Source organism: Nannobrachium achirus (genome assembly GCF_963921795.1).
Source record: "Nannobrachium achirus genome assembly, chromosome: 21".
Lineage (NCBI taxonomy): Eukaryota > Metazoa > Chordata > Actinopteri > Myctophiformes > Myctophidae > Nannobrachium > Nannobrachium achirus.
This window is the reverse complement of record NC_137828.1, coordinates 20,678,306-20,700,668: the sequence shown is the minus strand read 5'-3', so window position 1 is coordinate 20,700,668 and position 22,363 is coordinate 20,678,306. Positions and strand designations below refer to the sequence as shown.

At 41.5% G+C, this 22,363-nt stretch overlaps 1 protein-coding gene across 1 annotated transcript in view; it reads right to left on the bottom strand.

Moving 5' to 3' along the window:
* The window catches only part of ctnnd2a (catenin (cadherin-associated protein), delta 2a), a gene marked incomplete at both ends in the record, with an annotated part of 625,519 nt that overhangs the window by 467,578 nt on the left and 135,578 nt on the right, over positions 1 to 22,363 (bottom strand). Inside the window, one exon of the mRNA XM_080752281.1 lies at positions 16,796 to 16,908. Within this exon, the coding sequence (XP_080608407.1) occupies positions 16,796 to 16,908 (113 nt within the window). The remainder of the gene's footprint in view (positions 1 to 16,795; positions 16,909 to 22,363) is intronic.

Sequence of the window (22,363 nt, the reverse complement as noted above, 5' to 3'; positions counted from 1 at the left end):
CTGGCTGGCCAGGGGGAGGCATTATTGAGACCAAGGTTACGTGCATGTTTTTGTGAGGGTATCAACCCTAGGAGACACGGGGAGAACATGCAAACTCCACACAGAAATGCCCTTTTGCCAAACCCACCTAGGGTGTGGGAGCTGATGATGCGGAGGGAGGAACACGCCGCCAGCGCCCACAGCGTCCCCTCGACGGGAATCGAACCCAGGACCTTCTAGCTGTGAGGCGAAGCGCTAACCACTGTGCCACCGTGCCCCTCAAAAATAGCAGATCTACAAGCTCACAACGCCTCGCGCTGTGAGGCGTTATGAGCTTGTAGATTGGCTATTTTTGACAAAGAGCTTTGGTGTAGATGGGAAAAAGAGCAAACTAAGTACAGACAATTTACAATTTACATGATTCCAAAATACACTGATGATTGTGCTGTCAAAATGATGGAATCTATGAACAGCTTGTGGGTGTCCCTGCTTCATCTCTCTCAACCGGGGTCCTTGGCCTGAAAACGTTGAAGACCCCTGGTCTACTGTATGGGTCTTCAACAGGGGGGTTGCAACATGAATCGCCAGAAACTGGATCCATAGGGCAGTCACAGTCAGTCAAAATAGACAAACATTTGGAGGAAATAACAGCTTGGCGTGATTGAATTATTTCACTGGAAGACGTCTTAGCATCTTTCAAAATGTGCAATTAGATGAGATGAAAACATAACTCAAATATCGTGGTACGGCTCAGTGGTTTTGAAAACATAATGAATGATAAGAACCAAACTTGGAGTCCCTGAACACAATTATACTAACGATAATCACTGGTAAACACTGTACAGAGTGATGCAGTAAGTCAGGCAGAAACATCAGCAGGTGTGTGAGTGTTCTTGAAGTAGTATGCTTGCGAGGGTCAAATATCCTGGAAAATATTGCAGAATTTCAGAAATAGACACGGTGAGGAAAACTTTCCTTGTATTTTTTGTGTGTGTGCACGGCTGCGCGCGTGCATGTGTCAGTGTGAACAGATGCTAGGAGGCGTCACCCTGCGCCACCTGTTCCACAGCCTGACTGTTGAAGGTCCTCAAAGAGGCGTCCACAGTGGTGCCCGAATTGTTTTATTGAGTGGAACAAAGGTATGTGGGCTCCACAGGAGGTGTGTGTGTGTGTGTGTGTGTGTGTGTGTGTGTGTGTGTGTGTGTGTGTGTGTGTGTGTGTGTGTGTGTGTGTGTGTGTGTGTGTGTGTGTGTGTGTGTCACGTCCGAACAAAGGCTATTTTTTCTCCATTTCCTGGAAAGTAACAGTTTTGGACATACCGGTACAAGGTTTCTTTCCTTCAGTGAGCATATCTCTCATAAATTACTGTATATATATATATATATTGTTTTCCCCCTTGCATTCTATATTTAGCTGCTGCCTGTCACTGTGGTTTCCTGACAAAGGTGTGGAAGGCAAGCGGCAGTGAACGGAAGTTGTACAGGGATGAAAGCTTCACGCCGTCTCTTTGAAAAGCAGCACACAGACTCCCTGATCAATTCCCAGTCAGAATCACCACCCACCCAGTTTTCAAATAAATGTAGTGGAGTAAAAGTACAATATTTGGATCCGACAAGTAGTGGAGTAGAAGTAAAAATACTGAAAACTGGAAATACTCAAGTAAAGTACAAGTACTTAAGTAAATGTACATAGTTACTTTACACCACTGAATGTCAGTCAGAAGAGAAGTGGTGTGATCCGAGGCATCAGACGTGCATGTGTCGCCATCAACAGCAGAGCCGATAGACAAACACGTATCCGCATATCACACATTCTCATGTGACACATGCCAACCTAACCTGACTGCGCCAGATGGTGGCAGCAGTGCGTATGCCTGCATACCGCTCTGCTTTTACCATCTGGGCTTGCTCGGGCAGAACCGACGTAAGGGGCGGGCCATTTTTTCAAATTCTTTAGAAGGTGATTGGATGGGGCCGTCTCTCTCACAGTCTGGGAGTGCCAATTCCAACCACTCATATTGGCCTGTCTGCATGACGTTACACCCAGAATCCGCCTCCTGGGTTTACACGTGGTCTGCAATCAGACTCTATTGGCTCAGAGCCGCTCAGAGCCCGCCCGTAGCTGCCGCTGATTCGTCCGTCCCGGGACTTTACGAGTGTTATCAACTCTCCCCGAGCAATCCCAGATGGTAAAAGCAGAGCGGTATGCAGGCATACGCACTGCTGCCACCATCTGGCGGAGTCAGGTTAATGCCAACCAACTGACAAAAAAAAAAAAACGGCAGCCCATTAGAGATGAAACTCTATGTCTCCGCCAATATGAAAGACAGATGTAAACAAAAAAAGGAATTGTCGAGCGATACAAATAAGCGATTTAGCATAATGCCCCACTGCTTTTTTTTTTATCAATCTGTTTACACACGCATCCATGCCATCATGTCCCACACGAGCTGCCACACTCTGCTAGACGGGTGTTATGCTGTTGTGTGTTTTGCCAAATCCCGGAAAAGACGCGCTGTGGCCAGTACAGTCACTTTGACTGGCAGTTGTGCAGAATGTTCAACCCAAATAAGGATTCATGACATGAGACTGTGGCGGCTTTGTGTGGGACAACCAAGGCATGCTGTGTTTGTAATGACAACTAGTAACATTCATGGGGGGAAAAAAAAACTTTTGACAGCAACAAATAGTGTAAAAGTGATAGGCTTATGGACTCCACTCTAAGCTATGAGGGCTGCTGGGTTCTGCTGGGGATACTGGACAACAGGGGCATTTCTGCCGAATAGACCTCATGGACAGTCATTTGGGATCAATATAAGTAGGAGCATGAGCTTAGGTTTTATTTGAGTTGTCCTTTAAGTGGTCGAGAAGGGTTTCTTTTTTAGAACCAATTGAACTCAGTATGTAAGTTCTGGAACCAACAGTTCTGCTATGGCAACACTCTGAAGAACCAGTTTAGGTTCCAGTTGGCAGCTTTATTCTGTGTGTTAGACATGCAGTTGGCTGTCGACAGGCACAATTGCAAGGCAACACATCTGTGAGATGGAGGACTCAATGTCAGGCAGGTACCAACCAACTGCCAAAGACTACAGCCAGTGGTGAAAAAGTACTCACATTTTGCCAAATCAACTCTCATAGGTAGAATATCTGGGCGGTGTGATCATGCCCTTACAAGTCCAGATTTCAAAATGTACTTGAGTTAAAGTACAAAAGTATAAGTACTCATTTATTCAAATGTCCCATTTCAAGTTTTCAAATGTATAACAATATTTTTAAAAGGTATTTGTACTTTACTAATTCAAAATGTCAGTACATTTACTCCACTACAATTATTTGAACACTTTAGTTACTTGTTACTTGGTAGATTGATTATTATTACAAAACATACATTTACCGCTTCAACCCTATTTACATTTTGGCCATTTGAAAATAGGCGATCTATGAGCTAACAATGCGTCGCTGTGAGCTTGTAGATCTGCTATTTTCAATATATATATATATATATATATATATATATATATATATATATATATATGCCTACATACAGTATATCCATGACTTTTTGAGTATTTCTAGATTGTGGTATTGCTACTTTTAGTTTAAAAAAAAAAGAAATGGGAGTACATCCTCCACCACTGTGCATTCCAGCTTTTTGAAGAGAGTTGGCAAATATTGATTGAGGTGTCCAGTCGGGAAGGAATAATGTATAACAAAATACTGCTGTTGCTTTATAGAGCATTGAATGGCTCAAGGCCAAACATCAATGGGTGATGTTCTGCTACAGTACATTATGAACCATCCTCGCCTCTCAGGTTGTCCGCAAACCTCAAGCCAGAGTCCAAACTAAACCTGGAGAAGCAGCGTTCACTAATTAATGATGAGTATTACAAAACATTAAGTAATCACTCCAGCCCTATGTACTGCACATACTTTGGCTGTTTGAAAATAGCCGATCTGCTATTTTCAAAAGATTTGTATACATTTTTGAAAACTTGACATTCGACATTCTGTATGATGCGTACTTTTACTTTTGTTTCCTTACGTATATTTTATGCCAATACCTTTATACTTTTACTAAAGTAAAGTTTTTAATACCAAACTTTTACTTGTAACATAGTATTTCTACATCGTGTTATTGATACTTTTACTTTCTTCCACCACTGGATAAAATAAGATTGCTTTATTGATCCTGCTGGGGAACTTGAATACAGGTTACAGGGCAAGGAGAACAGTGCTGTCGATGCAGCGTGATGGAGAGACCAGGGGTGTCACACCAAATTCTGGGCCCTGGGTATTCACTGCGGGCCCCCCATGAATGAAGAGGGGGGGATCTGCTATTTTTCAATAGATTAAGTATAAAATAATTAAGGCCCCTCCACCTTGGGCCCTAGTAACTCAGTCCCACTCCCCCCCCCCCCCCCCCCCTTGCGACGCCTCTGGGAGAGACATCACAGTCATGCTCAGACTAATTCTTCACTGCGTATCGGATATTAGTCTGGACTCGCGAGCAGAATTTTCATTTCCAAGGGGTGGGTTAAAAAAAAGGCTCTGGACACGATTGGTTAGACCAAACCAATGGTGGGCCCTGATTGGTCCCCCAAATTTTGGGGGAGAGGAAATGGATTCACAATTTTATGCCCATATATGGAGATCGATGATGTCATCACGAGTCACACTTGTAAATGAATTACGTCCTCGTCCTTTTTATGACCATATATGGAGATCCCTGTCCTGATGTCATCAATATTAAGCGCATATCTGGGAATGCCCATATTTGGTAATGCCCATAGGGGCATGTTCTGACATCACATTGTTGACTATCATGCGGGGGTCTGGTGCATCTGGTCCGATATACATCACTGGCCAGATGGCCAAGAATTGGCGTGACCTTGCCCTTTAGGGCGAGGTTGCATGTCGTCCTGAGGCGTCTTACTAGTGATTATTAAAGCCACTTAGATATATATGTGTGCCTCTGCCTTTCATGTGCCGAGATCCACTCACTCACTGGCAGCCGTGCGCTGTCAACTGATTGACAGGCACTGTCAGAAGTCAGAGCGGAGGTGAAAACTTTATCGTGAAATGTAGGCTTATTATTGTACAATGCTGCTGGTTGGAATCTATGATATTAACATCGAAACAAAAGCCAGGGAGAAAGGAATGCTTTAGGCTATTTTCTATCTTCAGAGGTAAACCATCATCTCACAGTTACACATTCATGTTGCTGGCTCGCGGCTAACTGACCTGATTCTATAGGTCAGCGTAAACGCAGCACACACGTTAAACAGCACTTGTGCTCGTTCATTCTCCTGATCAGAGCGCAGCAGTGCATGCCAGCACACACACACACACACACACACACACACACACACACACACACACACACACACACACACACACACACACACACACACACACACACACACACACACACACACACACACACATTGATTGATTGCTTCATTAACAATTTGCATAAAAAAGCAGAAAGTACACACACGTCTAACACACACAGTACAGGTCCTCTCGGGTCCATTCAGGTGATACACATAATGATTGACAGCTCCGTGTTACGAGGGAAATGCAGCCATTCCGACCCGGCTCCGAGTGATTATGATGAATTATGGTATTCGGGTAATTTCGGGGTCGGGGCCCCCGTAAAGACCTCTAGTGTGTGATCGAGATGAATGACCATTGCTCGCTGCTTTATACTGTACATCTTCATAGCTACATTTCTTGTGCTGCAGCGTAACTTTATGGCATTATAGCTCTAACTAATTTTAAATGTATTCATGTGTGTTTCTATAATTGTCTCAATGTGCTTAAAGGTGATACACCATGCATTTAAAAAGTATTTATGTCATATTGTTTATGTCCCAAAAACGTTTTTCAAAAGGTTTGAGGCTAAATTACCACTCCTGAATAGAGAGCCTCTCTCATTTTTGAATGGCTCTCAGAGCATTTCAGCTGCAGTACCACCTTTGGCCTGAACTGCGTCACTTTGTGAGGATAGAGGGTGCTAGTGGGACCCCAAAAAAAGGTTTTAAAATAGGAAAAGTTAAATTTCATGGTGTATCACCTTTAATGTTTCGTGTGAATGAGGGCTTCCCAACAAAATCAGGGCCCACTCGAAAATGTCTAAAAGCGTTCACGGCCCCTGCACTCTTCCGACTTTTTTCAGAGCATGTTTATTTTAATGATCAATGATTTAACGATGATTATTTTATGTTTTTTGATGATATTTTCTGCATAGTACTGTGTTTTATTTGCCTGTCATTCAGTGTTATATGAGTTAAAAAAGGACCCCAATTGAAACAAGCCAAAGGCTTTCTTGTGGTGTTTATCCTTTTAGTTGACCTTGTACCAGTGAACTGTTCCTTTTCCTATGCCAACCTCTGATAAGTATTCAATCAACCAATCAACCAATCAATCAATCAATAAACATATTATACTTTAAGTTCCTATTCATCTGTATCACAATGAAAACTCTAAAACTAACTATTTGGGCTCCCAATTCCAATAATTTCACCAGTGTACAATTATTCAGTCCCATTAAAAACACATTCCCTGCCATTTAACAATACCTTCGTACTCTCATATGCCTCCAGTCTCCATAGACTTCCATGTAATTCATAGTGCACGGATCATGCACACCCATGCCTAGATAATGCACCACGTGTGTCCACATTGCTCACAGCTTTCAAACAAAAAAATCCGAATGGAAATCCGTTCAGGCATTCATGAGATAGCAGCCATTATGTTTTCCTAAAATGTAAACAAAGATGGCTGCCATGTTTGATGGGGTTGCTATGGGGGTTAAACATGCAATTTCGCGATTGCTATCATGCCTACTACATTTTTTGGGGTCAAAAAATCTTTTTGAAAAAAAAAATATATATATATATATTATTTTTTAATTTTTTTTAAATGTTTTCTCGGGATTATCGGGCCTGGCAGGGAAAGACATTGAAATAATCTCGGGATTATCGGGCCTGGCACACAATGAGTTAAACAACATACTACAGAATATTACAATACATTATTACATTACATTGCAATACATTATATTGCAATGTAATGCAGGGGTCTTCAACGTTTTCAGGCCAAGGACCCCTTAGCTGAGAGAGACATGATGATTGTATTAATGTGCGATTTTCATCGATTTCACTGATAGATTCATAGACTTGTTTGACAGCACTGTCATCAGTCTATGTTGGATTCGTGTTAGTGTTTATTTCCCCAGACATTTAACCACTTAAATCGCCAATAGTAAACTTTGTAAACTTGACTTTTTCCTCTGTACTTGGTCCGCTCTTTTTTTACCAAACCTATTTGCCGAAAATAGCCGATCTGCTATTTTTGTCAAAAGTTCCCCTCAGAAAACAGACACGAGGGTTCAAGTTGTTAATTTAAAAGAATTATCCTATCACACAACGATTTGGTGGCCCCCCTGTAGTAACTCTGAGGACGCCCAGAGACCCATGATGTAATGCATTTATACATTATAAATACAGTATCCAGCAGGGACGTGCTGGGCCCCTGATTCAGCCCGGGAAAAAGAGTTGAAGAGGCCCTACTTTTTTTTTTTTTTTTTTTTTACCATTTTAAAAATAGTGAAAACAGCCGATCTACAAGCACACAACGCCTCGCACAGCCTTGTATGATGAAGCAGGGCTTTGCTTTGCGAAAAAATGCATACATTTGAAACTTGGAGATACGAGGTTTCTGCCCGACAGTGACGATTTACTTTGTTGGCCGCACAGCCCCCAAAATGGAACGAAGGCCGACATTTTTTATTTTTTATTTTTCCTGGCCGGGAATGAACTGGCCGTTCGGGAGTTGTCCCGATTTTCCCAATGGCCAGCACGTCCCTGGTATCCCGCATGGTTTACAGAGTGGCACACATCTGGCTAACAGGCCCAGCACAGCTGAGAATCAAGCAACATGTAGCGTAACAGGAGAAGAAAAGGATTGACAGATGAGATGAAACGGTCTGCCAAACAGGAGCAAATAAACGGGGAGGATAAATATTTCATCAAGTATCTCTTAATTGACGACGCCGCCTTGAGCCCCAGACTGCTTTTATTGTTCTCATTCAGAGACAAAACAATCCTTTTGCTTAATTCACCCTAATTAATTTAACAAGCATGCCGTAGTGAATCAGATGTTTTGTGTAGCTGTTTGCCTCTAAACGTGTGCAGTACACAGTATGGGGCCAAGACATGGACGCTCACAGGGACGTGCAGAGAATGTTAGAGAGGCAGGGGCTGACATTTCTAAAAGGGCACTTTTGGTGAAAATACCGAAAATAGCAGACCTCCAGGTCGGCTATTTCCGGTGCTTGATACCACACTGAACTAAGCATGGATTTCTACAAAGAGAGGGCAATTCTTATTCGTTCAACATAAGATGCTGCGTTCAAGTCAGGACAGTTTGGACGAGGCAATTCTCTTGCTGCCTTCAGGTATGGCAGGGGGGGGGGGGGGGGGCATTTTCATTTCTTTCACTAGTAAAAACTGCATTCATGATCTGGAGAGGGCACTTTTTTACAGACCTATAAAAGGGCAGAGGCTCAAGCCCCCTTTGATGTCTATGTGTGGACCAGTGGCCTCACAGTACAGCAGGAACAGTCCCACAAGAATGCTTACGAATGGCACCTGGTGTCACACAGTGGTGTAAAGTAACTAAGTACAACTTTGAGGTCTTTTTATTTCCAATTCTATTACTTCTACTCCACGACATCTCAGAGGCAAACATTGTACTTTTACTCCACTACAATTATATGACAACTTTAGGTTAACTTTAAGGTTACAAAGTTACAGGGAAGTATGAAAAAAAACACGAAAAAAACAGTGGAACAAAGAAGAATCTATACAGAGCAATCGTAAACGCAGGTAAAAAAAACCAAAAGAATTGAGGGTCAAGAACAGCTACATAAGTGTGACATGACGTCACAAGTTACACAAACAGTAATACTTATAGTACCAGTAAGATGCCCTAAGGGGGAGAAGGCTTAACTCAACCAAAAAATACCCCTTTGTACCCCTTCCCTGCCATGCCTGAGGAACCCGAAGATTCAATAAGCTTTAATTAAAAAATATATATATCGAGGCGGAACTAAAATAGGCCGGAACTAATGCTCCGTGATCGGTTTCTACACGGACACATTATTGAGCGGACCAGTTCACATTGAGACCGTAAACCGGAAGCTGATGGTCCTCCTCTATTTTGGCCCGTTAGCTTTCTGTGTAAACTCCGCGGCTTACAGACGGAGAACTTATGGATCAATTGAAAAAAAATAAAAGGATTTGAGAAGCTGATGGAATACGCGAACACACCATGCATAGCAGTGTTCGATCACGCACGATGGGAACTGGATTAGCGGCCGATTTAACAGGTAGGAGAAGCCAGCAGTGAAAGACATAGAAAAAACGTTGGGCTCCTCGGCCGCTAACTACGAATGAGTTAATATTGATGGACATAAAAGGGATTCTATTAGTGTGGTTGCCCCAACAGGGCATCATCTGGGAATCAGATGTAGAGGTCAGCTCCATACTGTATATGGAAATCTAGATGATGATCCAGTCGTCTCCATGTATGGATATCCAGGGTTTGATGAGGTCAGTGTCGTGATCTTTATATGGATATCCAGGTGATGATAGTCTTGATTTGATAATGAATTCTGTCATGGCCATATGGAGCCAACATACAGTATATGGGCATTGCCAAATATGGGCTTAATATTGATGACATCAATCACATATGATTGCCAGAACAGGCTGCCTTGGTCATATTATGGAGTGTGACAGTCAACAGTGTGATGTCATAACAGGTCAGCTACAGTATAGACATTGAGGCGTTACTGACTCACTGACTCACTCACTGACGGACAGGATCTGCTGGGTGTCATAGTAAACTGCGACCTACGTTCGCAACTACTTATCAATGCAGGACCAAACAAAAAAAAGTGACCTTAACCAAAAAAGTGTCCAGAACAGTCACTGCTACATAATTGTCTCACTGTTATGTCAAACACAAGTAATAATACGTAAAAGTGGCACAGGAACCCCTCCCTGGGAATGTCCTTAGAGGTCAGAGACAGTAACAAGCTCAAACATGGCACGACACGTTGTGCGTGTGTAGAACTGTTATGTTTGCCCTGTAAACTAGAGCCTACGTCAGGGTTCCCCAATTAGTTTTCCCCAAGGGCCAAATCATGTCTAGGGTACCAAGCCGAGGGCCACAGCATTGCAGGGAGCGCTACTCCAGCAACAGTTCAGATATCGTCACTGTCGGGCAGAAACCTCGTATCTCCAAGTTTCAAATGTGTACGTTTTTTGGTAAAGAAAAGCCCTGCTTCATCATACAAGATTGTCGCACAAAAGTAGTGAAAACAGCAGATCTACAAGCACACAACGCCACAAGGCGTTGGGTGCTTGTAGATCGGCTGTTTTCACTAGTTTAGTACATTTTTTAGATGATAAATACAAAACGAACAGTTTTGGACATACAAGGTTAACATACAAGGTGCCAAGTTGGCCTGGCAAAGACAACCAACAAGGCACAGGCATTTGAAGGCAAATCATCCAACAGTCAGAAAAAGCCCAAAGAGACCTCCAGTCATTTATTATCTATTATTAGCTTCAATGTGAGGTGGCCAATTGAACAGACAAAACCACAGCAGTGATCACACACACATAGTAGACTATAAGGGCGTCATATTGATTTATTGTCAGCCAGCTGAGCCAATCAATGTCACAAAGGATTTTTCGCAAAAGAGCCTCTTTTATGTATTTTTGGGTGCAGCATACCCTTTCCTTTTAACGAGCCATAAGAGAATTCACAGAATTACCGACTTTTTCGGAAGAGAAAAGAATATATCTGTCGATTTTGAGGATTTCAATTTTTGGTCAGTATGGGAACATTCCCTAGTGCACACAGCAGTGTTGTAAGGTAACTAAGTATTTACTTTACTTATATTTACTTAAGTACTGTACTTAAGTGCAATTTTTAAGTATTTGTACTTTACTTGAGTATTTCCAATTTCCAATACTTTTACTTCTACTCCACTACATCTCGGATCGAAATATTGTACTTTTACTCCACTACAATTATTTGAAAACTTTAGTTACTACCGGTAGTTACTTTTCAGATATAAGTTATAATATTTTAAAACATACATGAACCACTTTAGCCATGTTTTATACCTAGGCTGTTTGAAAATAGCCGATCTACAAGCTCACAACGCGTCGCATCACGACACGTTGTGAACTTGTAGATCTGCTATTTTCAAACATTTTGTACTTTTACTTTTGGTACTTAAAGTACATTTTGATGTCAATACTTTTGCACTTTTACTCAAGTACATTTTGAATTCCGGACTTTTACTTGCAACAGAGTACTTCTACATTGCAGTATTGATACTTTTACTTAAGTAAAGAATGTGAGTACGGTACTTTTTCCACCGCTGGCACACAGTAAAAGAGAGTTTCTGAAATCACACAAGCAACTCGTTGCTGTTGCGTAGAAACCTTGCATCTCCACAAGTTTATTTTTAATTAAGTTATTCATAAATGCACTTCATCACACGGGAGTGTCACACAGAAGTAGTGAAAAGTGAGCTTGTGGATCGGATATTTTCACTATCTTTAAATATTTTTCAAAATGATAACAAAAAATGTCTTTTGATAACGAGGGCACCTGCATTCTTACCACAAGCTGTAGCTGTTGGTGCATCAAGCCTGAAATCAATTTTCGCAAATACCTTCAGATTTTTATGGGTCACAACTCAAGTAAAAATGTTCTTTTCCTACATAAAAAAAAACATATATTTCAAAAGATTTTCTTTTTATATAAAAAAAAAATATATATATATATATATATATATATATATATATATTATTATTATTATTTTTTAAGTTTATTTTTTTTATAGTTTAGTTAGGTTATGGGTTAGGGTTTTGGCCCATTAGACAGCCAGTATAGTACAGTACATCCAGCAATCAGTAAACACTGGTCCAAAAAGGTATTTTTTGGACATACAAGGTTTCCGCCCGATAGCAACGACACATCTGAGATACTGTTCAGTTCAGTTGGAGCCGGAGTAAACAGAGAAAAGTTTTTTATATAAAAGAAGCCTTCATCGCTTCATTCTCTAGCTAGCGTTCTGTGTCGATGGTGCTTTTTTCTCCAGCCCCCCTCAGGGCAGTGTGCTTACGCAATAAGCTGCCTGCGGCTGTGAAAGGCACGCTGCATTCTAATGAACGCCATCTCTCAGACATGACAGCCAAGCCAAGCCGTGGCACAAACACAACACAAACACACCCGAGAGAGACGCACACAAACGTGTGTTCCTGAAGGAAGCGTGCATGGTATGCATGCACACACACACACGGCCAAAATGATTTGCCCGCGCCGGCGTCTGTGTTGCCAGATTTTGCGAGAGAAACAAGCAACCAGATGTATGAAATCAAGCCCAAAGACGAATAGGCCGCATGGTGCAAACACATGCACACAAACACACCGCAAAATGAGATAAAGCATCAAGATCACTTTAACCACTTTAACCCTATATCGGCTATTTGAAAATAGACGATCTACCAGCTCACTGTGAGCAAAAAAAAAAGTAAAATAGAAAATGACTGATTTGGAGTATGCTTATTCATGTGAAATGGTAAAACGGGGCATACGAGTAACAGGTCCTTGATGTACGAAACACAGATGTGCGGAAAAAGTACAGCAGTAGCAACAATAGTACAGATGTGTAGTCTAATGTAGGTTCTTCAACCCTGGGCGTTCTCAGAGTTACTACATGGGGGGCCCAAAATCTTAATGTACAGTCCAGCAAGAGGCAATAATGCATTGCATTTCCGCACGCTCAAAACGGTATCTAAGATTAAGTGATGGGAAAAGTACATACATGTACATGTTTTACTTAAGGAAAAGTATCTATACTGCAATGTAGTGGAGTAGTACTGAGCATTGAAAATAGCCTACTCCAGTAAAGTAAAACTACCTCAAAATTGTACTTGAGTAAATGTACTTGCATCAAAGGATTTACCAGCAAACCTCTCTGGTGTCATGGAAAAAGGCTTTACAAATAACGTTTATTAAATGTATTATTAACACAGCTTCCACCACAAGTAGGCAAAGGTGATGGTAATTGGAAACAACGTAAAGATAGCTTGAAGCTAGTGACACTAATTAGTATGGTTGCAGACTCATTCAGACAGGTCCATGACTTTATTCACAATGAAAAAACTATACCTCAATCCAAATAACAATTGCATCGCCTCATAATTGCCTCGTAATATTTGTGTTCTGACTGTGTGGAGGTAATAGGCCATCTCGGGACACAAACAACACTTCAAATGATGTTTATTTTCGGGCAAAATAATTGCACAGAAATAACAGTAAGGGCTTTTAGACTGCATGAAGTAAAGTTGAGTTGAGACGTGGTATGAAGGGCAGTTCAGCAGGAAAGTGCAGCTTTCAGGTTGATATCCTAACGCTAACTGCAGGTGGTATAGGGTTTCCAAACATCCCTTGAAATAAGGAATCGTCCATTATTTGGAAAGAACAACATAGTACGTGTCCCTGGTTGAACTGACAAGGGACACACTTCGTTCCTTATTTTTGGGCCCATATATATAATTAAATTATACAGGTTGTTAATATATATGGCTTCCAGTTGCTTTTAGAATTGATGTTTATGTCATTGTATTACTCATTGCAAGTTACAACCAATTAAGTCCTATTAAATAATAGTCAATCTTCAAACTCACAATGTTTAACCTTTTACAGGCCACATTTTTTATATACAGTACAGGCCATTTTACTTTTAATGGAGTACTTTTTACATAGTTGTATTGCTACTTATACTCACATTATCTCAGTCGGTAGCCTGCTTCTTCCACCACTGTTAATTAGCAGGCTGCAGTCGTCAGGTGTGTTATCTGCCTCCCTCCCTCTGTCTCCCTTTCTCTCTCCTTCATGTTACCTCCTGCCGTCTGTTAACAACTCTCCTGCTCTCATCTGCAAACTCTTTTGGCAGTGAAAAGGTCACAGTCATAATTGGGGAAACATAATAAAGTATTTTCCAGGGTCATGGCTGATATGTTAATTAGCGCCTCACTATTAGCCAACGTATGCAATCCCCGGCAAGTGAAATATCACGGTTTGACCGCCTGGAGACTTCTTACTCCGTAAAGTCGCTGTCGAGTGGAAACCTTATTTGTCAGAAACCATTCCTTGTGTTATTCCATCCATGTTATTATATGATTTTTAAAATTAAAATAGTGAAAATAGCTCACAACACATCACTACTTTTGTAGTGACACTCTTGTATGATGAAGTAGGGCAGTGTTTCTCAATATTTTTTGGCTTGAGTACCCCCTTTCCACGATTTCTGAATCCAAGTACCCCCTTTACCCGACAAGAACATTTTGCTTATAAAACTGTAATTCAAATATAAATAAATAGTGGTATATGATGCTATGATAAACCCCCATTTCAAGAATATAAAATAACTATTAAGAAACGGTTAGTCCTTTTCTCATTGTCAACACTGTGGTCATAAACTTTCAGTCAAGTTTTCATGTCAACGACTTCCAAACAACTTTAAAACTAATCCCAGTTGCCTGGTACCATGTAATTTGGGTTAGCAGCTCAGGCTCATATCAAGTTTCTCAATGTGTCATCATTAAACATAACAGTAAACATATTTTACCCTCCTAATTCTTTAACTATGAACAAGCATGATTATGCCCCCCTGCAGTACCTCCGCGGTACCCCTAGGGGTACACTTACCCCATTTGAGAAACACTGAAGTAGGGCATTAATTTAAGAAAAAAGGAAATAGAGTTGAAATATGGAGATGCTAGTTTTCCTGACAGCATTAATAAGCAATGTCATTACAGGTGCGCATGCACGAGTGTGCGCGTGTGTGTGTGCGTGTGTGCCCTAGGCAAACACTGCACTGTGTGCACCAGACCGTGTAATTGTATTGACCCAGATTCAAACCCAGGTCTCAGCATGGAGTAAACCAAACACCTACTGTGCCGTTCTCCCAAAAGGAAATCGCCCTCTGGCCATGGGAGAAGCTGTATATTAGTAGGCTTCTGGGATTCAGATAAGGTTACTCTGCTGTAAGCCATGGCAGTGGGTGTGGTACTGTATACTGGTGCCACTAACAAATCGGTCATACATTTTTCCCATAGAGATTTACAAAAATAATTATATTGAGTATATTAAGCATAGAATCAAGCCATCCAGGATCCTGGATAAAACCTTTGGTTCTGTGAAAAGAAAAGAAAAAATATTGCGGTTGATAACTTGCGTGTGTGTGCAGGGGTGTCAAACCAAATTCTGGGCCCTGGGTACAAGGATTCACTGCGGGCCCCCAATGAATGTTATTCATAATGGGAACTGGGAACGCATTATTACGCATTATTTTGTGCTTTAACTATTGAAAAATAGCAGATATACAAGCTCACAGCGGGGCGAGCTTGTAGATCTGCTATGTTTGAAAAATCATGAACATTTGTGCAAGTCTTTGAATATTTCAAGGTTTTTTGAAAAACCTATGTTTCTATGTCAGTGGTGCTCAAACCTTTATCATGTGAAGGACCCCCAACATTATATGTACATTATTTGGCCACGGACCCCCATTTTAAAATATTTAGTTCCAGGGATCCCCCAGAAGCAAAATTTGAGTAACAAATGTTAGCTTAAAAAATACATTATATTGAAAGATTTGCACACATTTTCACGACTTTTCAAAAATAGCAGATCTACAAGCTCGCAGCGTGGCACTCGGTGCCACGCTGTGAGCTTATTTTTCAATAGCTAAAGTAGAAAATAATTAAGGCCCCTCCAGCTTGGGCCCTAGTAACTCAGTCCCACTTCCCCCCCCCCCCTTGTGACGCCCCTGTGCGCGTGCGTGCTTGCGTGCCTGTGTGTGTCTGCGTGTGTGCGTGTGGTTTTCCCATCGATCCAGGTGATAAATGTGTTTCACAGCTGCAGGAAAGGTTACTCTCAGAAGCTTCCTGCTGTGGACCTGAGCTGAACACACACAAACACCTCCACCCAGGGAGCTGAGCAAGTAGAGACACACACACACGCGTGCATGCGCGTGTACGCATGCGCGTGTACGCGAGAGAGAGTGTCGGGAAGGGAAATAATGGTGCAGTCAGCGTTAGTGTCATCAAGGACCCAGATACTGCTCCATCATGCACTAATCTCACAAACACACGCATGTGCGCGCACACACACGCGCGCGCACGCGTGCGCACACATGAAGAAAAGTGTTTAGCTGTTAAGTTACGCCCCCTCCTCTCACAAACACTTGCCCTCCCAGCCATGCTAGCTCATGTTACCTCGCAGTCAATTAATATGCTTGAAACACACGCGCACACACACACGCACGCACGCACACACGCACGCACGCACGCACGCACGCACGCACGCACAATTATACACTTCACCAACTGTCCAGCCGCTACATGATACTCCCCCCAAAGACACTGGTATATTACACCGCCCCCCACCCTCTCTGTCTCCTTCCCAAACACACACGTTGGTGATACTATACTTGAGAAGCCGTCAAAATGGTCGACACTATTATACAAATATTAGACAATTATTATATTTGTTGGTATTTTCATCATTAACTCTGAAGGCTGTGCACACACACACACACACACACACACACACACACACACACACACACACACACACACACACACACACACACACACACACACACACACACACACACACACACACACACACACACACACACAGGCAGTGTGTTGCTGTACCTGATGTTGCTCATGCTAGCCGCGTGCTCTCCCAGCTTGCATCTCTCCAGCTGTGTGGCCACGATCTGACGCTCTGCCTCTAGTTCCCTGGTGAGACGCTCAAACTGCAGCTCCTGTACACACAGAAAACACATGAGAAGAGTCGGAGAGAGTGAGTGAGTTAGCCACCGGCTGACAGCAGTTGAAACGCATGTGCTGACAAGTGAATAGAAAAGGCACTGCATGACTGTTATTCAGACCGTATGGGTTTAGCGACTAGGGCATTCACGAATAGTGATTTTTAGTATTCGAATAGTCGAATATTCGACAGGACTGGCCAAACGAGAGGCAAACATTGTGACAATTTTGCGAGGCATTGTGAGCATGTAGATCTGCTATTTTCACTATATTTATCTGCGGAACCGAGTCACATTAAGTGTAACACCTACAATTCCAAGTGCTTGTCGGGGTGGGGGTCCCCAGTTCAAATATGTTTATTTTGGGGGTCACGGCCAAAAAAGGTTTGAGAACCCCTGGTATAGAGCATTAACAAATTCATTGACAACTCATTCTTATTACTTCCTATCTAGCCAAGCTTTATAAACTAAATATTTTTTAAAGAGAAAACAATAATAATAAAAAAAGCGAATATTCGACTTCGGTGAACAACGTCGAATAGTGACTTTGATATTTGAATATTCGAATATTTGGTGAATGCCCTATTAGCGACGAAGAAGACCCAAAAGCAGGATGAGGCAAGGAGAGCAATTCAGCTCAAATGTATGTACCGGTATGTAAACCATGGCCATGGTGGGTCTTCGACGGTCCTCAGAGTTAAACTTTTACACAGGACATGTGCCACATGAGGCACCTAGTAGGAGGTAAACTGGACCTGGACATTCAATGGAAACTGGACCAAAAAAAAAACTCACACTTTTCTTTCTTTTTTTTTTTTTTGCTTTTTTATGTGGACACAATACATCCAAACAGCGGCCACTATTGTTTCTGGTTGGGCAGTGTCAGACAAAACACAACATACTCCGTGGTCTTAGATAATAAATGTATACTATAGGGTGCACATCGAAAAGCAACACAATGTGTGATAGGCCTATGTCTTCTTTTATTTTCCTAAACTGATTCTTTTACAGAGGTCTGAATCATCCAGAAAGTGTTTGTTCAGAAGCTGGTCCACCTGGCCCTCACTGACTTCAATGCATTCCACCCAACTTCCGGCTGCAGTTTACCTCGCAGTGGGACAAATCTGCCAGTAGGAATTGCTGGTTAGAGAAAATCACGTACATGACCCTTCCTTCATTTTAACTTCCTTGAGACAAGGATGTTACAAGACACGTAACAGTAGATATGAAACACAAGAACATACTAAAATACATACATACTAAAAAGAAAATACACAAGCAACACCAGGTGATGAACAGACAAACAGAACCACAAAGTAAACAACAACAGGTTCAATTCCAGGTCTCAGCAATGTGTCGAAGTATCTCTCAGCAAGACACTTGCTACAGAACCCCATTTAATGGTATAATGGTAAAATCAATGTTAATTTAACTCTAACTCTGAGTTACATACCCATAAGGGTCCATTTGGTTCTGAACTATCAATTAGCTGATGGGGACCCCCTGGAACTCCCTCAAGGACCCCTGGGTAAAATGCAGCTCACTGCTCCTATAGGATGGGTAAAATGCATTGGACAATTTCCGTATGTGTGCAAATTCACAATGACAAAAAACACCATCAAGGCGTGGGGACCAAATCATTGTATTTTTTCCCCTCCTCTAAATTATTAGAATTCTTGGTGCTGTAATGGGGTGACCCGATTCCGTCTGGAGTCCTGCATTGCGTGTCCTCCCCCATCTCTGCCCTCGGTTTCCTGTGTTGTCATAAAATAACAAAAAGAAAAAAGCAAAAAAAAAAAAAAAAAAAGAAGTGGGTGAGAAAAAAGGAAAATGCCTGAAAATAGACAGAAAACCGGCGCTAAGAGAAGCCTGGTGCTGTTGGATATGTGAGCCACAAAGGACTGTCTGTGGGGAAAGTCAAGACATCTCCTGAAAGTAGACGACAAAATGTAGCGATGCAGTAGAAGGCTTCTGTGCTGGCTTGTGCATCCATGGCACTGTGTGGGTATGGGAACCGTTAGATCTGCTCTGTGACAGTCCCTGCCCACTCCTTTCAGCGCGTGCGCGTGCAGTGCACGCATGTGCATGTGTGTGTGTGTGTGTGTGTGTGTGTGTGTGTGTGTGTGTGTGTGTGTGTGTGTGTGTGTGTGTGTGTGTGTGTGTGTGTGTGTACTTGCTGGCTTGTACAATACGTGTGAGGACCAAATGTTCCCACTGGTATAGGGCATATCAGTGGGCGTGGTTTTTCATTCATTTTTCCCATTAGGATTTACACAAAATATTTATATCAGTTATTTTAAGCCTAGAATCAAGCCATCCAGGATCCCGGTGAATCATGACGATGAAACCTTTGATTCTGTGAAATAGTTTATTGCGACCGAAGGTCGCAGTTTAGTATGTGAAACGGTACATCCTGACTCTGTAAGGTAAAGTGGGGGGCACGGTGGCGAAGTCAGTAGTGCCGGGGACGCTGTTGGCACTGGGGGGGTGTTCTCTCCTCCACGTCATCAGCGCCCACACCCTAGCTGGGGTTGGCAAAAGAGCCTTTCTGTGTGGAGTTTGCATGTTCTCCCCGTGTCTCCTAGGGTAGGTAAACCTCACAAAAGACATGCAGTAAGCCTGGTCTCTATACTGCCTCCCCCTGGCCTGATGGAGGGGAAAGGAAGTGGTTGGAATAACGTGTTCCTTCCACGTGCTATGCCCAACTGGGGAAACTCCCCCCTGTCAGGTGAAAAGAAGTGGCTTGGTCTAACTCATGGATAGAAGGAAGCATGAGGTCAGTCCGTTGTCTCCCCAGGTTGGCAGAGGGAGTGTAGCGACCAGGATTACATTAGACAATTGACACTGGTGAAAAATGGGTTACAAAATCGTGGGCCAAAATTGTTAAAGTAAAAAAAAAAAAAAATGGGTGAAGAGCTCCATTGTCAGTAAAATTGTTTATGTATGAATATGATTAGACAATGATATGCATCTACTGTACTGATGCAGTGATATGGTCTTTTAGTATTCATAATTAATTTGTGTCATGCATCCAAATGTGTCTGGTATAGGATTGACGCATTGCTTGTTCCAGCCAGGTATAATGAACAAGAAAGAAATAAGGGGAGTGATGTTCAGCATTGTATCTGCAAGCCTTATTGCATCAGTCAGGAGAACTGACACTGTTTACAAAAATGGCTTCGGGGAGTATTTGCCAGGGATGGTAGTAGGGTTACACACACAGACGGGCGCACGCGCCCCTCTCTCTCTCTCTCTCTCTCTCTCTCTCTCTCTCTCTCTCTCTCTCTCTCTCTCTCTCTCTCTCTCTCTCTCTCTCTCTTAGACAGGGCTAACGGTGTAAAAACCTGATTAAAGGGTGTACCAAACTTTTCTCAATTGATTCTTATGTATTTTTTCCTGTAGAATCCATTTCTGCAATATACATTTTTATATCGCGCATAATTAATGAGATAATTAGCATGTTTGACTAATTATGCTAATTATCTCATTAATTATGCACAATACAACAATATACTTTTCAGAAATGGATTCTACGGGAATAATTACATGAAGATCAACTGAGAAAAGTGTGGTAAACCCTTTTATCAATTTTTGATGAATTCTTTCCCGTTCTTTCTGCCCATGTGTCAAATTATTTGTAACATGGGTGGAAATGACAGGACAAACCCTATTTAAAAAATTATAAAAGGGTTTACCAAACTTTTCTCTGTTGATTCTTATGTATTTTTTCCTGTAGAATCCATTTCTGCAATATACATTTTTGTATTGTGCATCATTAATGAGTTAATTAGCATATTTGAAGCATATTTGACATATGAGGGGAAATAACACGAAAAACCTATAACAATTTGATAAAAGGGTTTAACAAACTTTACTCAGTTGATCCTTGTGTATTTTATCCTGTACAATCCATTTCTGCTATGTACATTTTTGTATTGTGCATATTTAATGAGATAATTAGCATATTTGACACATCGATGGAAATAACAGGGCAAACCCTATATCAATTCTTTCAATGGACTACAGTACTGTAACGAGTACAGTAGAGTACAGTAAGTTACAGTACAGTAAGGTACGGTACAGTACAGTACAGTACAGTAAGGTACAGTACTGTAAGGTACAGTAGAGTATAGTACAGTAAGATACAGTACAGCAAAGTACAGTAGGTTACAGTACAGTAAGGTACGGTACAGTACAGTACAGTAAGGTACAGTACTGTAAGGTACAGTAGAGTATAGTACAGTAAGATACAGTACAGCAAAGTACAGTAGAGTACAGTACAGTAAGATACAGTACAGCAAGGTACAGTAGAGTACAGTACAGTAAGGTACAGTAGAGTACAGTAAAGTACAGTAAGGTAAAGTAGAGTACAGTACAGTAAAGTACAGCAGAGTACAGTAAAGTACAGTACAGTAAAGTACAGTAAAGTACAGTAGAGTACAGTTGAGTACAGTACAGTAAGGTAAAGTACAGTAAGGTACAGTAGTGTACAGTCAAGTACAGTACATTAAATTACAGTAAAGTACAGTAAGGTACAGTACAGTACAGTACAGTACACACAGGGTATAGCTGCTCAGATTCACCGCTCCACTGTACCCTACCTTACTGTACTTTACCTTACTGTACCTTACTGCGCTGTGCTGTACTGTACCTTACTGTACTGTACTTCGCAGTACTCTACTGTACCTTACTGTACTGTACTTGACTGTACCTTACTGCACTTTACCTTACTGTACTGTACTCAAATGTACTCTACTGTACTTTACTGTACTTTACTGTACTCTGCTATACCTTACTGTTCTGTACTCTACTGTACTTTACTGTACTTTACTGTACTCTGCTGTACCTTACTGTACTGTACTCTACTGTACCGTACCGTACCGTATTGTACTGTACTGGACCTTACTGTACTGTACTTTAATGTACTCTACTGTACCTAAGAGTACTGTAGTCCATTAAAAGAATTGTTATAGGGTTTGCCCTGTTATTTCCACCAATGTGTCAAATATGCTAATTATCTAATTATATATGCACAATACAAAAATGTACATGGCAGAAATGGATTCTAGAGGGAAAAATACATAAGGATCAACTGAGAAAGGTTTGTTAAACCCTTTTATCAAATTGTTATAGGGTTTGCCCTGTTATTTCCGCCCATGTGTCAAATATGCTAATTATCTCATTAATGATGCACAATACAAAAATGTATATTGCAGAAATGGATTCTACAGGAAAAAATACATAAGAATCAACTGAGAAAAGTTTGGTAAACCCCTTTATCAAATTGTTATAGGTTTTTCCTGTTGTTTCCCCTCATATGTCAAATATGCTTCAAATATGCTAATTAACTCATTAATGATGCACAATACAAAAATGTATATTGCAGAAATGGATTCTACAGGAAAAAATACATAAGAATCAACAGAGAAAAGTTTGGTAAACCCTTTTATCA